Source organism: Haemaphysalis longicornis, unplaced genomic scaffold, assembly GCF_048455015.1.
Source record: "Haemaphysalis longicornis isolate Haplotype H1 unplaced genomic scaffold, Haemaphysalis longicornis Haplotype H1 scaffold_9, whole genome shotgun sequence".
Classification (NCBI taxonomy): domain Eukaryota; kingdom Metazoa; phylum Arthropoda; class Arachnida; order Ixodida; family Ixodidae; genus Haemaphysalis; species Haemaphysalis longicornis.
Window position 1 is genome coordinate 76,786,786 of NW_027526460.1, and position 18,361 is coordinate 76,805,146.

General features: G+C 45.9%; 2 protein-coding genes across 5 annotated transcripts in view; one reads left to right on the top strand and one right to left on the bottom strand.

The window, feature by feature from the left end:
* The window catches only part of LOC144151933 (uncharacterized), a 71,104-nt gene extending 61,375 nt beyond the window's left edge, over window positions 1-9,729 (top strand). For both annotated transcript variants that reach the window (XM_077683104.1, XM_077683105.1), the window contains one exon: window positions 814-9,729. In XM_077683104.1, coding sequence (XP_077539230.1) covers window positions 814-9,012 — 8,199 coding nt within the window. In that variant the 3' untranslated portion in view covers window positions 9,013-9,729. The remainder of the gene's footprint in view (window positions 1-813) is intronic.
* The window catches only part of LOC144151935 (androgen-induced gene 1 protein-like), a 72,817-nt gene that overhangs the window by 8,281 nt on the left and 46,175 nt on the right, over window positions 1-18,361 (bottom strand). For all 3 annotated transcript variants that reach the window (XM_077683115.1, XM_077683113.1, XM_077683114.1), the window contains 3 exons: window positions 14,602-14,724; window positions 12,086-12,187; window positions 10,838-10,953 (listed from right to left, as the gene is read on the bottom strand). In XM_077683115.1, coding sequence (XP_077539241.1) covers window positions 10,838-10,953; window positions 12,086-12,187; window positions 14,602-14,724 — 341 coding nt within the window. The remainder of the gene's footprint in view (window positions 1-10,837; window positions 10,954-12,085; window positions 12,188-14,601; window positions 14,725-18,361) is intronic.

The window sequence follows — 18,361 nt, forward strand, 5'->3', positions numbered from 1 at the left end:
AGCTTTTTTAAAGGCTAACGCAGGTGGTAACGCAAGTCTTCAAATTGCTGCGACCAAGTTGTGACCTTTTTACGGTGTCTAATTCCACTATTGTGCTGTCACAAAGGCGCTGCTTTAGAGCCCTTAATTATGACTAATATGCCATGAAATTCAAGAATAAAAAGGCACTTGAAGCACTGCTTGTGCTGGATATCAGAACTGGAGAAATCGCAGAATGCTATTTTGACTATAATGTTGACAACGTTTCTATCACTGAACCCAAGTTGTGTATTAACTGTTTTGAAACTTAATCACTTATAATTATGACTGTCATTCCAATATACCGCTCCACACATTTTTTTAATGGTAGCGTCAAATGATGCCGTCTTATGGCTTTACATCGTGTGCACTGAACAGTTGGTGCAAACAATTTGTTTCTATCATACTCAAAATGTAAGATGTGAGTTTTGGTTGAAGTTTTTACTGCACTAACAAATTCTAAACAAATTTCTGCTTATGGAAGCAAGATTTTCTGATATGCTTTGTGCAAGCTTTACCACTGGCGCTTTCAAAAGTCTGTCTTCAGTGGCACTTAGTCTGGTGGTCTATAGAAGTTTTTCAGTGTACTGCTAGGCAAGGTTTTTGGTATAATAGCAGTAGTGCATGGTATTTTCAGCAGAACATGAATGTACCGACATAGTACGATTGAGTTTAATCTTTGAAGAACTAACTTTCCAGATTAGTCTCTAATCTTGCTTCCTACTTAGTAATCATAATTCTATAAAGTACAGAGTTCTTTCACTAATCCAAGCATACTGCTCGTTTTTTTTCCAGGCTAGCAAATTACAAGACAAAGCAAAGGCAAAGCCCGAGAAAGGCTCAGAAAATGGCCCCGTAAATTGTAATAGCGCGGACAACCGCAGTCTTTCCACCGAGAAGAAGTCACTACCAGCCCCAGAGGAGAAAGCTCGCCCGAAACCTGAAAAACGTGAAAATGGCTCTGAGGACAGGCGAAGAGGTACTGGCATCGTAGACAACAAAAATGCTCGCCCCAACGAAAAGACGCTGCCAGCAAGAAAGAGTGAGCCGCTACCGCAACGTGAAGTGCAGCGCAACAAGAGTGGATGGCTACCTCAACGCGAAACGGAGCGCAACATCTTTGCAGAAGACGTGGACTTGACCATTCTTTTTGAGGACATTCCTCTCGAAAGCATTCCGCTTCCCGAGGGTCCGTACATTCCACCGCAAAATGGACGGCCGCATCTGGACAGCCCATTACCAAAGGAACAGCCAACCAAGGAGGCTGCAAGGAAACCGGCAGTTGTGCCTTCAGACGAGAAGCCCAAGAGGAGGAGTAAATGGGACATCCCTCCAAGCGACCAGCGCCTGGAGAGTGACACTTTGAACCAGAAGGAGTCAACCACGTTGTCTGCTAAGCCTAAATCTCTAGAGCAAAAAGAGCTCGAGACATGCCGCAAGGCGCAGGCAGAGGTGCAGCGCCCCAAGGCAGAAACAAAACAGCAGGAAGTAGCTCCGAGTGCCCAGCCGGTTAAAGAGACCAAGACGAAAGACGTGCCACCACGAGAAGTGTCGTCAAAATCCTCAGAGCTGGACCGTCAACAAAAGCAAACAGCTGAACAACGTTTGCCACGTCGTAGCCCTGCGGAACAGCTCCTCGAAACTAGCAAGAAGGAGCGTGAGTCTCAGCCTGAAACGCCACGAGAAGCCAAAGAGCGAACGAAGCCAGAGCAGGTATCCAAGCCAAGCAGGCAAGAAGCCAAAGAGGGAACAAAGCCGGAGCAGCTATCCAAGACAAGCAAACAAGAAGCCAATGAGGGAACGAAACCAGAGCAGTCATCCAAGTCGGGCGACATCAGGGAGAAACTCAAAAAGCTGAGAAGGGAAAGCATAATGTCGGTGCTTGACTTGGAACCGTTTGAGACAGGCGTCAAGGCCAGTCCAGCACCACCAGCCAGCAAAGTGGAGGAAGACGGTGCGTCCCTCTGCCGGAAGGGATGGAACGCGATCCCACAGTACCAGAGAGAGGCAGCGTATTTCTCGCTCGACAAGACCAAGGCCCAAAAACCGCGTGGCCCCCTTCGAAACGAGGGAGCTGCTGCGAGCAAGGCTGATGTGCGTGATAGTCCACGCCCAATCACTACGAAGAAACCCGAGTTCAAGTTGTCCAAAGACAAGCCTGCCTCTTCAACTTCTGCAGGTACCACGGATCAGGATGCATTGTCGAGCCGGACCACAGCTGGCCAGCGTAAATGGGACCAGTTCTTGCGTCGGCAGATACAAGGAAATGTCGTCACCCAACCAATGCCTGGCTATCTGTCGTTTGGTAATAAGATTGTGAACCCTGCACCATCCGTTCGTCCTCCCGTAAAAGAACAGACTGCAAGCACTTCAAAAGATGCAGACCGTCCTTCAGCAGAGCGACATGAAAAGAAAGCCAGTCCGCCAGAGCGTGTCCGTCCGGCCGCACGGGCAGAAAGTGTAACGGCCGTAGAAGGCACAGCAATCAAGAAGCAACCACCAAAGGATTCTTCAGCGGCACAGCTGAAAGGTGCTGCTGAAGCAAAGTCTGAGAACTTGTCAGCTGATCTTCCAGCAGAGAAGAATGCGCCGACAAAGGTAACAATGAATGCGACATCATCAGAGGAGCTGAACAGGAAGAACACCGCAGAGCCCGAGAAGCCCTCTGCGAAACTTCCAACGGACGATACTACACCAGAAGAGAAAATGGTGGTGGCTATGACGGCACCACTCAAGAGCAGCAATGATGCCCAGCAAGAAGAAATGTTGGCAGTTACTTTACCAGAGAGCACTGCGATAACTGAAAAAGCAGAAGCAGCAGCACAAGCACCGTTACAGAAGAGCATTGACGCTGCGCCTGAAAACTTGCCTGCTGGTCTTTTGCGGGAAAACACCACCCCCACAGAAGGGAAACCAGCAGATGAAGTGTCGCCAGCCCGTTTGGACAAAAAGCAGGAAAGTTTGGCTGCCGGTGTTTTGCCAGAAAGTGCTACAGTGGCAGAAGGAGCAGAGGTCGATGAAAAGTTGATGACGAAGCTAGCTAGAAGCACGGATCAAGAACCAGAAAATTTGTCACGGGTTTCTTTGCCAGAGAGTGCTGCTCCGACAGAAACGGTCGTTGATGAAATATCTGAAGTGCAGCTGAAGAAGAGTGTGGATGAAGAAGTGAAACCTACTTCCCCAGTTTCTTCACCACAAAATGCCGCATTGACAGGCATAGCAGCAACCAATGAAACTTCACAAGCAGAGCTGCAGGGAAGCACTGAGAAAGAATTTAAAGATATCGCACCAGTCGTCGTGCCTGCACTAGAAAATGTTGCACTGACATATGCGGCAACTGAAGAAATGTCACAAGGGCGGCTGAAGATAAGCGGTGACAAAGAAGCAGAAAATATAGTTCCAGTGCCTTCACCAGAAAATGCCGTGAAAGAAGTAGGGGCCAATGAAATTTCACAAGTTCCTTCACCAGAAAAAGTCACAGTGACAGAGGAAACAGCAGTGGAGGTGAAGAACATCAGAGATCAGGAACCAGAAAATGTTGGTCCAGTTCCTCCACCAGAGAATACTGCATTTGCAGAAGCTGTTGCAGATGAAACATCACAGGCAGAGCTGAAGAGAAGCCCTGCGGAAGAAGCAGAGAATATGGCAGTTCCTTCACCAGAAAGGGCTCCAGTGATGGCAGTAGTAGCGGCCTGTGATGATTTGCAAGTTACGTCACCAGAAAAAGTGGCATTGACAGAAGCAGCGGCCGATGAGGTGTCTCCAGCAGCTTCAACAGAAAACACCACACTCATAGAATTAGCGGCAGATGAAAGGTCACAACTTCCATCAGCAGTAGAAGCAGCATCGACAGATGAGATGGTGCAAGTGCAACCGAAGGAAATTTCCAACTTAGAGGTGGAACATATACCTCCTGTACTTTTACCAGACAATTCTGCTTTAACACAAGAAAAAACAAAGGATGAAATGACACAAGCACAGCTAGAGAGACGTCCAGAGCCTGAAAGTTTGTTAGCAGAACCTTCACGAGAGTACGCCAAATCGGCAGAAGTGGCAGATGAAATGTTGCAAGCACAGAGTAATAAGATAAGGACTGACCAAGAGAAGGAAGATGCATCTTCATTACCTCTGCTAGAAAATGCCACATTGACAGAGGAAACAGTAGCAAAAGAAATGGTGCAACCGGAGGTTGAAAGAAGTGAAGACCCAGGAGCAGAAAATGTATCTACAGTATCTCTGCCAGAACATGTCGCATTGACAGAAGTAGCAGTTGATGAAACGTCACACATTCCGTCACCAGAGGAAGTCACATCGGCAGTAGAAACAGCAGCAGATGAAACATTGCAAGCACAGTTGAAGAGAAGCACCGCTGAAGTTGAAAGTATGGCACCAGTTCTATCACCAGAAAATGCTGCACTGGTAGAGGTAGCAGCCGATGAAATGCCACAGATGAAGAGAAGCACAGACAAAGAAGCAGAAAATAGGTCACCAGTTGCTTCACCACAGCTGAAGAGACACACTGACCAAGAAGCAGAAGATACTCTAGCAGCTCCTTCACCAGAAAATGCTCCATTGACAGAAGCAGCTGCCAATGAAACATCACAAGCAGAGCTGACCAGGCCCACTGACCAAGAAGCAGAATACACTTCACCAGAAAAAGTTCAATTGACAGGAGAAGCAGCGACTGGTGAAACGTCACAAGCAGAGCTGGAGAGATGCACTGACCAAGAAGCAGAAGATACTTCACCAGAAACTGCTCCGTTGACAGAAGTGGCTGATGAAATGCCACAAACAGAGCTGAAGACATGCATCGACCAAGTGGGAGAAGATACTATATCACTGCCTTCACCAGAAAATGCTCTATTGACAGAAGAAGCAGTTGCTGACGAAACGTCACAAGTAGAACCCAAGAGACGTTCTGACCAAGAAACAGATGAAACTTCAGCAGTTATTTCACCAGAAAATGCTCCATTGACAGAAGCAGCAGCTGATGAAACATTACAAGCAGCGCTGAAGGAACGCATTGACCAAGATGCACAGGACACTTCACCAGAAAATGCTCCATTGACAGAAGCAGCAGCTGATGAAACGTTACCAGCAGTGCTGAAGGAACACATTGACCAACAAGAACAGGTTACTTCACCAGAAAATGCTCCATTGACAGAAGCAGCAGCTGATGAAACGTTACAAGCAGCGCTGAAGGAACGCATTGACCAAGATGCACAGGACACTTCACCAGAAAATGCTCCATTGACAGAAGCAGCAGCTGATGAAATGTTACCAGCAGCGCTGAAGGAACACATTGACCAACAAGAACAGGTTACTTCACCAGAAAATGCTCCATTGACAGAAGCAGCAGCTGATGAAACATTACAAGTAGCACTAAAGGAACGCATTGACCAAGATGCACAGGACACTTCACCAGAAAATGCTCCATTGACAGAAGCAGCTGATGAAACGTTACCAGCAGCGCTGAAGGAACACATTGACCAACAAGAACAGGTTACTTCGCCAGAAAATGCTCCATTGACAGAAGCAGCAGCTGATGAAATGTTACAAGCAGAGCTGAAGGAAAGCATTGACCAAGAAGTACGAGATACTTCACCAGAAAATGCTCCATTGGCAGAAGCAGCAGCTGATGAAACATTACAAGTAGCACTAAAGGAACGCATTGACCAAGTTGCACAGGACACTTCACCAGAAAATGCTCCATTGACAGAAGCAGCAGCTGATGAAACGTTACAAGCAGTGCTGAAGGAACGCATTGATCAACAAGCACAGGACACTTCCCCAGAAAATGCTCCATTGACAGAAGCAGCAGCTGATGAAACGTTACAAGCAGCGCTGAAAGAACGCATTGACCAACAAGAACAGGACACTTCCCCAGAAAATGCTCCATTGACAGAAGCAGCAGCTGATGAAACGTTACAAGCAGCGCTGAAAGAACGCATTGACCAACAAGAACAGGATACTTCACCAGAAAATGCTCCATTGACAGAAGCAGCAGCTGATGAAACGTTACAAGCAGCGCTGAAAGAACGCATTGACCAACAAGAACAGGACACTTCCCCAGAAAATGCTCCATTGACAGAAGCAGCAGCTGATGAAACGTTACAAGCAGCGCTGAAAGAACGCATTGACCAACAAGAACAGGATACTTCACCAGAAAATGCTCCATTCACAGAAGCAGCAGCTGGTGAAACGTTACAAGCAGTGCTGAAGGAACGCATTGACCAAGAAGTACAAGATACTTCACCAGAAAATGGTTCATTCGCAGAAGTAGTGGCCGTTGAAATGTCACAAGCAGGTCTGAAGACGCTCACTGACCAAGAAGCACAAGATACTTCCCGAGAAAAAACTTCATTGACAGGATCAGCCGCCGCAGACAGTGAAATGTTACGGAAACAGCAGGAGGAGGAGGAGGCTGTTATAAAGGTGGACTCCACCAGAAGCTATTCTGAGCAGCAGAGAGACGATTCTGTGGACATGTGGCCTGCTCTTCTTGAAGTTGTCACGGACCGACCCCAGAAACAGGCTGTTGGCATTGAGCGTGAAGCTCTGCCTACGGTGCTGGCACCAATGGCTGCTGAGTCTCAAATTGAAACTGCTCTGGAGCAAGGAGCCACAGAACAGACAGGCTTGAGCAGTACCTTCGCAGGATTTGAACCCGAGTCAACCTATGAACCCATATTAGCTGTTGAATTGAATGAGCCTGTAGAAGTGGCTGCTGAAATTGAATGTGCACTTTCACCTCAGCCTTCAGCTGAAAATGTCGAAACCGAAAGTGCCTCACTCGCAGTCCAGGAAACAGTTAAGCAGATGCAGTACGACACATCAGAAACAAGGGAGCACGGCATCACTCAGGAAGCTCAGATACACCAACCTCGGGAACTAGCTACTGTTGTTGAACAGGAAGATTCCCACACGGCACCATCAGCACGGTACGTTGCAGTCGAAAGCGAGCAATCACTGTTGTACCAAAATGAAGCCAGTCCTACTAAGGCAGACTTAGGTTCAGACAGCAGCCTCACAGAAGAATACCAGTATGACTTCGGTGATGAGGCTGTGGTTGAAGTAGACCAAGTGCACAGGGACAATAATGTCAGTGCTGAGGATAAGGACAGTGTCGAACTAGCAGTGCCAGCCATGGTCCTGGAACAAGCTGGCACAGAGGAGACAGGCTTGGAGCAGCCTCTTACGGAAGACCACGCAGATGGGGTCGCTGGGGGTTCACTGGAAGACCAACCTACCATCATTATTTGGCAACATCCAGGCCTTCCTACACTACCACAAGAGGACATTGTTGGTGCCGAGGATAAGGACACTGCTGAAGATTCATTATCAGTCATGGTCCTGGAGCAAGCTGACACCAAGGAAGAAAGTTTGGACCGGCCTCCTATGGAAGACCAAACAAGTGAGCTTCCTGGGGATTATGAGAGCGAAAGGGGTTCAGTAGAAAGTCAACCTGCCATCATTATTTGGCGACATCCAGGCCTGCCTGCGTCACCGGAAGACACTCAAGCTAAAGCAGCTCCATTCGTTCCTACTGTGGAAACAGGACGGCTTGAACAAGTCAACTTGGACGCTGATCGTTTAGCTCAGACGATGCAAGCAAGCATTCTTCCAGCTGATGAGCAAGCAATGAGCCATGTTCCTGAGCATGATACCGGCACACCGGTATGTAATATCGAGGATTCAGTCGTGGAAAGGACAGAAACCACTGAGCTGCGGGGGCATAAAGACAGTGATGACACAAAGCAAACGCAAGATGCAGAACGAGTCGAGAACGTCAAGGATGACACTAACGCTTTAGCCACTACACCCTTACGTGATTCATCAGTGGAAGCAGAGCTCGAATGTGCTGCAACTATCCAGGAACAAAGCACAGATTCTACTGAAGGGTATTACGAGGGCACCTCAAAGTGGGAGACACTTTCCGAAGAGTTAACACCGCCCTCGTCACCTCTGAGGGGAGAAGACAGTTCCAGCGTCCAAGCATCAGCGGCATCTACTGTGCAGGACATACAGCCAGTCGACAGTATCCTTGAACCCCAGGACATCGAAGTAGCCTCCGTCATAGAGATATCGACTGAAGAGATCTTAGTGGATGCTGCAGCTGAAGATGTTTGCACCCGGTTTGAGACAAGGCACGAGGAGTTGGCTAACGAAGGGGCAAGTCAGTTGAACCTTAACCTGCCAACAGATAATGCGGCGGCATCTCCGGTACCGTCACTGCCTTCAGAAGACACCTGTACCGACGTCCTCCAGCAAGTCGCACCAATCGATCTTTCACTCCACCATCCTGTACTGCCTAGTCCTCTCTCTTCCAAAGAAAATCCTCCACGGTCCTCTCATGAAGAGCTGGAGGCAGCGATCTCCAGGTTGACACTGACTCCGGAAACTGACCAGCGCACAGCAAGCACCCACCCGATGACCACAGAAGTGCGATCGCCTGGCCTACCGGACCGACCGTGTGAAAGCCTCACAACTGACCTCAGCGGCACCACCACTAAAGATACAGAACAGCTACCCAGGCCAACCCCAGAACGGTCTGTCCTTGAGCCTAGTGAAGTTAACCCTGAAGACTCCCAAACATCTGCTCCACCTACCCTGCCTGCAAGTGAGACCGACGGCGAGAAACTTAGCTCAGATAACACTGAGAGCGCGCAACTGATAGATGAGACAATAGATGAGACACCCTTGGAACCCAGCACAAGCTCGAGAAAGCGCAAGCCAGCGGGAAGACGGCAAGCAACACGTCGACGAGCGGCGAATTCCCCAGCTGAGCCTGCACCACCCTCCAAACGTGCTAGAGTGCAATCTAGCGAGGTGAGCCCAGCAGAGCCCGAGACCAAGGAACCGGAGAGTGCCGTTGCGAAGCCCAAACGCAAGAAGCAGTCAGCAGAAGAATGTCCCAAAGCTGACGCCGAACCTGTGATGCCACTGAGGAGGTCCACCAGAAGCAGGAAGCAGACGCAACGGTTCTGTTTCTGAGTCACGCACCTGCTCTAACACAAGTCACAGGCACATTCATGGCGCTTTTACTCGTCGCACAGAACAGTAGATTGACTGCACTTCATAACGGAAACATTCATATCTTATGACCTCATAATTATCGTGAATTAAAGCCATTCTACAACGATCTCCTTTTCCTGTTCCTCGTTCAACTGCACCGGAGTCACTGACTGCACCAAGCCGTGCCAAACTTAAGGCCAGTCCATCAGTACATTCCTGTTTCCTGCCTGCTTCTATGCCTTCGGCCAGTGATTAATTCAAAGAAAAGAAACCGGAGTAAATGCTTCAGCGCAGGCAAGGCAAGCAAGCCCAAGAAACGAAACCCAAGCAGCTGCATCGCCTTCAACCACACACCCTGCGTGCCTAGCTGTGTCATCGACACCCCTGTGCTCAGCCTTGCCATTATTTTAATCTGTGGCGGAACTACTTAGAGCACAGCGGTTGATTGACAGCGCCGCAGCCAGTCATCGTTCAAACCCTCGTTATCATCAAAAGCGTGCTTCGACTGCAGTAAGTAAGAAATATGAAGGGCCACACAATGGTGACGGTAATTACCAAGTGAAGGTTTCTGCTAGACTGTTCACGGAGGCTTTGCCCCGTTACTACAGTTGCTTCGCTGCACCCAGGGTTTTTCGCCATATTGCACGACTTCATGTTGTCATAGCCGTCGATCTCAATAAAGTTTCTCGAACCATATCACTGGCTTCAAAGCGTTTGTACTCCTTGCAGGTGTCACTCAGTACCTAAGCGCTCCAAGCACCTATGTATGGTACAGATCAGGCAGCAAGAATTCGAGATTGGTTTCACAAGTATATTTATTCAAGTTGAAAGGTAGGACATGTTAAAAATACAGGGGCGTAGAAGAAGTTTCTAATGTGTAGCTTTAATGGATGCAGAAAAATTAAAGTCGTTCCACTCAATGTGAGAGCTGTCGGAAGTGCCGAGCAGTGATTCGTCACAACGGGCTGTAGCGCAGTTATCCACTCACTGCTACCACCCAATGCAATTCCAATTTCCCGCCTTCGCAGTGCTCGCGCGCCCCCTGCCTGAAATGGCACCAGTGGGAGTTCTGTTCTCTTTGTGCTCTTCTCCCCGCACGTGCAAGCGTTGCAGTGCCACTTTTTTTTCGCTTACTATCATAAAAACCAACCCAATGAGTGTTCCTCACTAAATGAACGCGGGCGCTGCCGGTTAATTACGTATATTTTGCCTCAAATGTACCTAAATTTTTCTTTGCGCTAAACAACAGGGAGATGTTTGACAAGCGCCAGCGGTTTACGAGTTTCGAACGCTTATGACTACATAAACCACTTGGCTTTCAAAGCCTCTGGGTTACGCCACAACAACAGCAGCTACGACGGAACGCCGTTTGGCTCTACTTGGGTCCAGCGAGCGAGCTACGACGACAAGGCGTGGCCCTAAAGTGCTCTGCACTTAAAAGTGCAGCTGTTTCGTGGATACCAAGCAGAGGGAAAATTTCAGCTCTTTCACCAATAACACTCCCACCAACAGATGTAATTTGAATGTACACATTTTTATGGGTTGATTGGCGCTGTGCCATCGTGTCCCCACCTTCCAGCCATCCCCATCCAGCGTACTGTACAATGTGTGACTTACGATAGAAGCTGTGTGGCCGCTCAGGTAGTTGCACGAGGGGAGTAGTTGCACTGGTGTGGTGATGTGCAACTATGCACCGGAGGAACTCAACGGCAAGAGATACTATGCTGTTCTGCCTACACATAGGAATTGGCAGCGGCGTTGCATAGGTGGCGCTGTGGCTCAAGAAAACAAATAATTGACTCACCATCCCAGATAGGCGCAGCACGCGATGAAAACGGTGCGAAAGCCATCTTTCCGTTGAGGCGGTGTGTGGTAGCAGAGCTTGGCTTCAAGCACCGCGAAGAGCGTAATGGTGGTATGCTGTAAGGCAAGAGGCAGGGCAAGCTACAACAATGGGCGTTCAAATGCAGGTACTAATCAAGGCGTCAGGCAGAGTAAAAGTTCTCTTCACTGGCCCTGGATTAGTGCGAAATAATTTATCTTCCATTCTTCTTGGTGTGCAAGTAATATCGCAATCCGATCTCCAGCGTCCCTTCTCAGATTTATGCACAGCAAAATACTCTCTCTGAACGAAATTTTGAGCGTTAAATTCAAACTGAACTATGACGGAATGAATGAGACAACTGAAAATTGAAAGTTCTGTTATTCTAAATTCATGTGTATAATTGCAGACTTCGAATGTCGGCACTTCTCAAAACCCCCGTCTCAGGCCTGTGGAGTTGAACTGGCATGATCTCGGTCAAATTGACTTGCCTTAACCGCGCTTGTAAGGATCACCATTTCTAAGCCCTTTCACAAACCCAATGGGCAATGCCATCCATTTATTTACCTGCACACAAGCGCATTGCCATTTAAAGAGCTCCTTATAAGGAGCCAACCACTTCACAATGATATTGATGTTACCTTAACTGCACTCCCACTAAGCTGTGCAAGCTGAGAAGCTAACCAAGCACTTGCTATGTTCAGAAGAAGTTATCTTTGAAGCTTTTTACGACTTCTGATCAGCCCAAAGATTGCACTAAACAAAAGTTGTGACAGATCTTTCAGCTACAGATAACAACTCTGCTGGATGTACCCTATGGAAGCTAGAGGAAGGAGCTGCTTTCATCTCATGCTGGAAAATATTTGCGAACTTTTTCTGAGTTTCTGGGATATGAGCACAGTTGTGCATACAATCTTTGAAAGGTGGGGCAGCGCTGGCCACAAGGACTGGGGAGTACGAAATTGTAACGTTTCTTTCATCCATTACTTTGTCAGTGGTCAGTGTCTAGCTAACAAACCACCTTGCAAAGAACAACATCGCTGTAAGCAGAAACACAGCTTTCACTGCGAGAGCACAAGGTGTTGAAAATTTTTCCCAAAACGGCCTCCCCAGCTTGCTTCTGTTCTTCCTTCCTTAACATACCGAGGCAGAAAATTACTTTCCTGATCTAGTGCCTTTACTGATTTGACAGCCTTACCCGAGAAAAACGTGAGAAAGCAGTTCACGTACCGACAGGTGATTCAGCCAATTTGGGTAGTAGATGGCCATCGATTTAGGAAAAATCAAGTCCCGGTCGTAGAAGTACAATGACCAAAATAGCCCCGTCACAAACTGAAAGCAGCAAGACGAGAAGTTGAGGGAGGGAAGCGTACAACAAGCTTAGCATATAATGAGAGAATTCGATACACAAATATTTGCAGACAGGTTATGCACGAGATGTAAATGAAAGTGGCTGCTGTGACCAGTAATCTCAAATAAGTTCACCAGTTACATTTTATTCCAGGTTTTCATGCAGCATACTTTTTATAGCACCTTGATATTGCCTAACATAATATCAAGTCCAACATGTTCCCAAAGCTCCATATGCAGCTATTATATAGGACAGAGGGCTGCCAGTACTTAAATAATTAAATAATTACTAGATTAGTGGTTTGCCCAATGAAAAAAATTTTGTTATAAGTTGTAACATTTTTTTTTTTTTGAAGTACAGGTAAACGAGAAAGAATTAATCAAACTTTCACACACGCTGCACTGTCTACTCTCTCAAGCTTGTAAATAGGTAAAATTACCGCATACCCACAAGACACCAAATTATGGGCCCAGGTCATTTGAGCAGATCTTGGAGGACAAATAGGATTTGGTAGCAGCCAAAAGTGTATTTCAATATGAAAGCATTAGCTGACCACATGGGCTGAAAATTAGGCATCATAACCGAAAGATAACACACGAAGTGGCTGCCAGTGCAAAGAAAATAAAAGTAAAGCCACTGAGCTGGAAAGAAAACTGGGCAAAATTTGGGCGTACATGTGGAAGAGGGCTGATCTCGCTCATTTAATACCTGGGCCACACGTACACGAAATACGACATTAAGTGTTTAAGGCCTTAAGATGCCGAATGAAATAAATTGGGAAGGCTCTGCTACACGCGAAAATGCAAAGCATTAAATGTGTTAAATGGTGATCATGACCAAAAGAGAAATTCACTCATATTTTAGAAGTCTTTAACGTAGAGAAAAACGTCTTATAAGGGTTCAAAATGTTCTTTGCGAAAGAAAACGTTATGAGAAATAGTGTTTGTGTGAGTCGTTTCTAAAAGTGGCTTCAGCAGTTGTCGCCTGCCAGCGGTAGTTGTAGTCCGAAAAAGTTAACACGATGTTTTGCCTTTTGCCACTGTTTTAGTGAACTTCGTCTTCCTCAAAACTTCACCACCAAGAGTGCACAAAAAATTGTCTTATTGCGAAGTTCAGCCGCGTTCTCTATGGTTTAGCTACGTTTCCGCGTCAACACTCTGGTGCTGAGAGTTTCATTGGTTTCGTTTCGTGCTCATCGCGTTCGAGAGTAAGCAGATTTAAGGCATTCGTGAAGGTGAATGAGCTGTTTAAACCAAAAATGTCATTAAAGTGAATGGCGTTAGATTTTTGCGTGTAGCAGTGAATTAATGGTATTAAAATATAAGGAATTAAGCACTTAATATCACTTTTTGTGAACATGTGGCACAGGTATAAGTTTGAGCATGAGGTGTTTCTGCAGTCGAACCACATTTGACAATGAGTCGAACTACATTTTATATTCCGTTGCTCACATAACCTTTTCCAACATACTTGCTTCTCCCTGCTCCCACGTATAAAGGCAGGGCTGTGCGTGATGAATAACACCGCTTTACATTACAAAGTGTAGGAATAGCACACGTGGTTAGTTTCACTGTTACTGCGGCGTAAAATCGCTGAATCGGCAGAATTAAATGTGTGCATTCTGCTAGATTCTTCCCCAGACACATAGTGCAACCCCTGCAACAGCTGTGCAAGTGGTTCTCACCTGCGTTGATTGCAAACAGTGTGAGAAAGATTGCAGTGAAAAAAAAATACTTGGCCATTATAACAGTTGCGATGTAAGTCACGATGCAGTTGGACCACTACAAGCTGCTACAGTGCTGTGCATTAAGATGCAGTGACAGTATCTATACAGGACAGATTAACCCTTTTGACCCTAGTGGAGTCAATTGATGCCATCACCTAAAAGTTCCTCTAGTGCATAGAGAATGAAACCGAAACTGCTAGTTTTCTGGGGGATTGTTCTTCTATGGTGCCTATTGCAATAGAAGTCACTGTTGTTTCATTTTAGTGGAGCTGGACGCTACAAAGAAAAAGAAGCTCCGGTGAAGACGAAATTACGACATTAAGGCTGAAAAAAAAAACGCCGGTTTGAGTTTTATTCCCAAGCTTGTAAATCTATAAATACGTACACTATGAAGGCCATTTTTTGTTTGTTTGTAGGTTCATGCAGTCATAAGGTTTAGGAAAATATGCAAAAGTGTGTCTCCGCTCAACATAACATTTTTAATTGCCAGATGTCCCAATTGCCTCATTAATAAATATGTTAATATTTGCACTTCCGGCTCCATTTTTTGTTTGTGGGCTAATGGGACCCTATAATTTAGGAAAACACACAGAAAGCCTTGTTTTTTGTTTGAAATAAAAAAAACTCGGGGTTGAAAGGGTTTAAAAAGAAAGGCACTTGCGGGCTTACTAAGCACACCGGTAGTGACAGCGAGAGGAACAGGTGGTCGTGCAATCTCTTGAGCCACAGCTTGTGACGGAGGGGCGCAAAGTCGATGAAACAGCACATGGTGAACATAAGGCCCTGGAGCGTCTGAAACACACAAAGCCTGCTATGAGTGGGTAGTACTGGACTCCAAGCACAACGCGATGCACGTATTACACGAGCGCACACCAATTCAAGTGCTGCGTCGGCAGGCACAACTCCCACTTCATCTTGCATTCACATCACAACACTGCATCACAATCGGGTCAACATACAACAGTCCTGGTTTAGACAGACAAGCCTGCCCGAAGCTCGCTTAATCAAAATTAATTTCGGGACAGAGTGTTAGTACAACAGGCATGGTCAGTTTTGTTAGCCAACTGCAAGGAACAGTCGATCTTCAAGAACGCAATAGTAACCCAGGCATTACTTGGTATGAAGCATCATTCAAATCACCGCTCTCTGACCTGGGTGCATGACTGTTCCTGGGAGCTTGGGAAGGGCGTGAGTGGGACTCAAGGCAATTGTCTTGGGAGGATCCTGGCAAGGTGTCAAGCCAAAACGGGGCACTTTTAAAAGACGATAGTCTTTCTTGGGCTACTTAACCGCAGAAATGTCGGTGTGTAAGTCCGGTGGCAATATACATACTTGTCAACATTGTTGAACAAGAACAAGACATTACGCAAATATAAGGCAGCAAATCAATACATAAGTGATATTTACAGTGTTCCTTTATACAAAAATTTATGGATGCTTAATTTTCACAAAATGAAATACTACATCCACTGCAGAAAAAATATTCGCTCTGTCGCCTGCTGTCGCCCGTGCCACTATAGCTTGCGGCGCCATTTTAAGAAATCAAGCGGCAACAGTTACGAAAGGTTCCACATTCTGCTTGGAATGCAAGTGAAGCAGGGCAACGTGGTTCTATAAACATTGTAGTAGGGTACATCTAGCGTCACTAAATAAGCTACGCTTAAGAGTACCGCTACTTCATGCACCCAAAAGTGTCTGGGGGCCATTTTGTTTCTGGCTTGCAGTGTTGCCATCTCTCCCAACGAAACCGCCGCTGGTTGTGACCGGCCGCTCTAGCGTCCGCGCAGCAGAGAGAGAGAAAGAGAGAGGAGAGGCGCCCAGAAACAAAATGGCTGCGCCCATATGCAAACAAATATCACGTGGTGCCGGCCGACTAATGAAAATCCCGGCGGCACATAACAATGAGAGAAAAGAGTGCAGATACTCTAAAAGCCTTTATTTAGTGAGGCTAGGTACATCGATTCACGCGCGTCTACACTGTACGGCAGTGCTGGCATCGAGGCACCCGGCCCGTAGCAGTGGAACGCGGTAAATTTAAATTGACTTGAGCAAACCTCCAGCATGTTTACCTTGGGAGCAGCGCGACAGAAGAGGAACAGCATGAGAGGTGAGCGGGAAAGAGAAGGGAGGCATCATTCACTTGGCAAATATCGACGAAAGACTATCGTCTTCTGTTGACATTTGCAACGAAAGGAGCAGATACGCGGCCAATTTTTTAATTCAGGAGTGTTGAAACAGCTGGGCGAGAAAGCAAAATGCTTTGAAAGCTACGGGATTATGGTGGCATTAGCTGACTGTCCAGCTACACCCTGCTCACATTGGAATTAATCTCACAAATTATAGTTGTCTACAAGCGTAACATATTACGCAGCAGAAACGGCACTGATGGCGTGATGACAATTCGCAGGGTTGTCACTGTAGCTCATACGGTTGGCTGTTTGTCCTCTATTCAGTTTCCCAGTTGCCAAAATCAGTGGCACTCTTTTGACGGCACTCGTACACTGCCTGTCTCTTTAACAAAACAAGGTAGGGCATTTCGCATAGCTTGAACTAAAGACCAAGGACTAAGGTAAGAAACGTTCATTTTTGCAGTGACAAAGTGAACAAGTCTCACTCATTGCGGCGTGGACCATCTTGTCCTCCTTTTCAAATTTTGGTGAATACGGTAATTATTTAAATTGTAAACGAGTTATTTGGAAGAAAAGTCTTAAATCGCAATGCTGTGGATGTTACCAACAACAAAAAAAAGCAGTGGTTCCCATGGAATGTGAATTTGTGCACATTTTTCAACACTGTCAGGAAAATGCACCAAATCAAAATGACTGGAAGCTGAGCATATCACTAGGCTGCATCATATGTACACAGCTTCTGTTGCCAGTATCAGCTGGCACATGCACCTGCAATTATGTACGTCACAACAACTGGATTTTTCAACATTTCATTTGAACACTATAAATGTTTTCCCGTTCATAGAATTTTTACAGAACTTTTGGTATTTGAATATTTTTGTATGTCCCACAACTTTGTAATTGAAAATTGTTTGAGCAGATTCACATGTTAAAAAGTTATCTATTTTATCAACCAAAATTTAAAAAGTACGGTGAGATGGTCAATGCCATCCCGAATGACTATTAGGCAGCTTGATGCTAGAGAATTCAGTTAATCATAATTTGAATCCTCGGTCACAATTACAGGAAACCCCTGTAAATGATCCAGGGGCATTCAGAGTTCAGACATTAACTCACTTGTAGCTAATGTGGATAATTTTTCAGCGCCCCACAACCAGACTACAGCAGGATGAACGGTTTCTAGAGCGCAAAAGAAACTGGCGAAAAACAATTCCCTAAATCCCACTGTTCCCACAAATCGAACCTGGAATTTTTCAGTAAACTGAAACACCGTCGACAAGCTCTGCAAGAAATTTCAGAAGTATACAAAAATACCGCTCAAGAAAACGTACAGTGCCAAGATATTAGAGAATTATAGCAGAGCGGAGATCCAGTCACGGTACGGTACCCGGTAGGTGACCGGCGCTTTTGCGCCTCCGCACAGAAAAACTGGTTGTGCGCATCTGCAGGCGTACCGGGTACCGTACCAGGACTGGTTCTCCACTCTGTTATAAGTCTCTATTGTGAATTCCAAGAATTACGCTGGACCAAAGTTATGACACCGAACTGCAGGAGAGCGAAGCACCACGGTACGTATTGATCATTTTGTGCTTCATTAAAATCTGCACCATGGTAATTAACAAGCATCATACAATTCAGTCCAATGACAGAAAACATTGCAGCAAAGGAATGAAGGAAAGGAATAATGAAGATGAAGTGAAAGAAAATATATAGTACATTGTTAGAGCTATAGAAGGGCAAGATGGTTGTGAGTGATGCTTTGCATTGTGCGCTCAACAAGCATAAACAAGACATAGTGAATAAAAAAGAACTGCGATAACAACTTTAAGGCAAAACATATCTTGCTCCAGTTGCATCTGCTGCCCTTTTTTATTAACCATGCTGTCTTGTCCCCTAATTAGACACACGACCCAAACATCACTCAAAACCAACAGCCTTTTCTTGAACCATTGATTGCAATGTACTTATTTTTCTTTGCACAATAGTAACTATAGTGCACTTTCTTTAAGGTGAAATCAAAGGGACTGTGAACTATCAGAAATTATTCCATTATCAGAAATTTGTTGCAAGTGGACATCTTTTGCATTGTGCAAGTTACAAGAGAGCAAAACTGTCTTCTTCACCATAAAATTAATTTGCCATCACCGAGTCTGTCTTAAAGGAGCCATGAAGAGAAAACACAAGTTTGGTTCATTCAAAAGATTGCATCGTTAGAATCATACTGACACCACTTTTAACATAGACTTCACTCAAATACTCAAACTCAAAAAACTCAAATTAGGAAAAAAGGGAATGGCCAT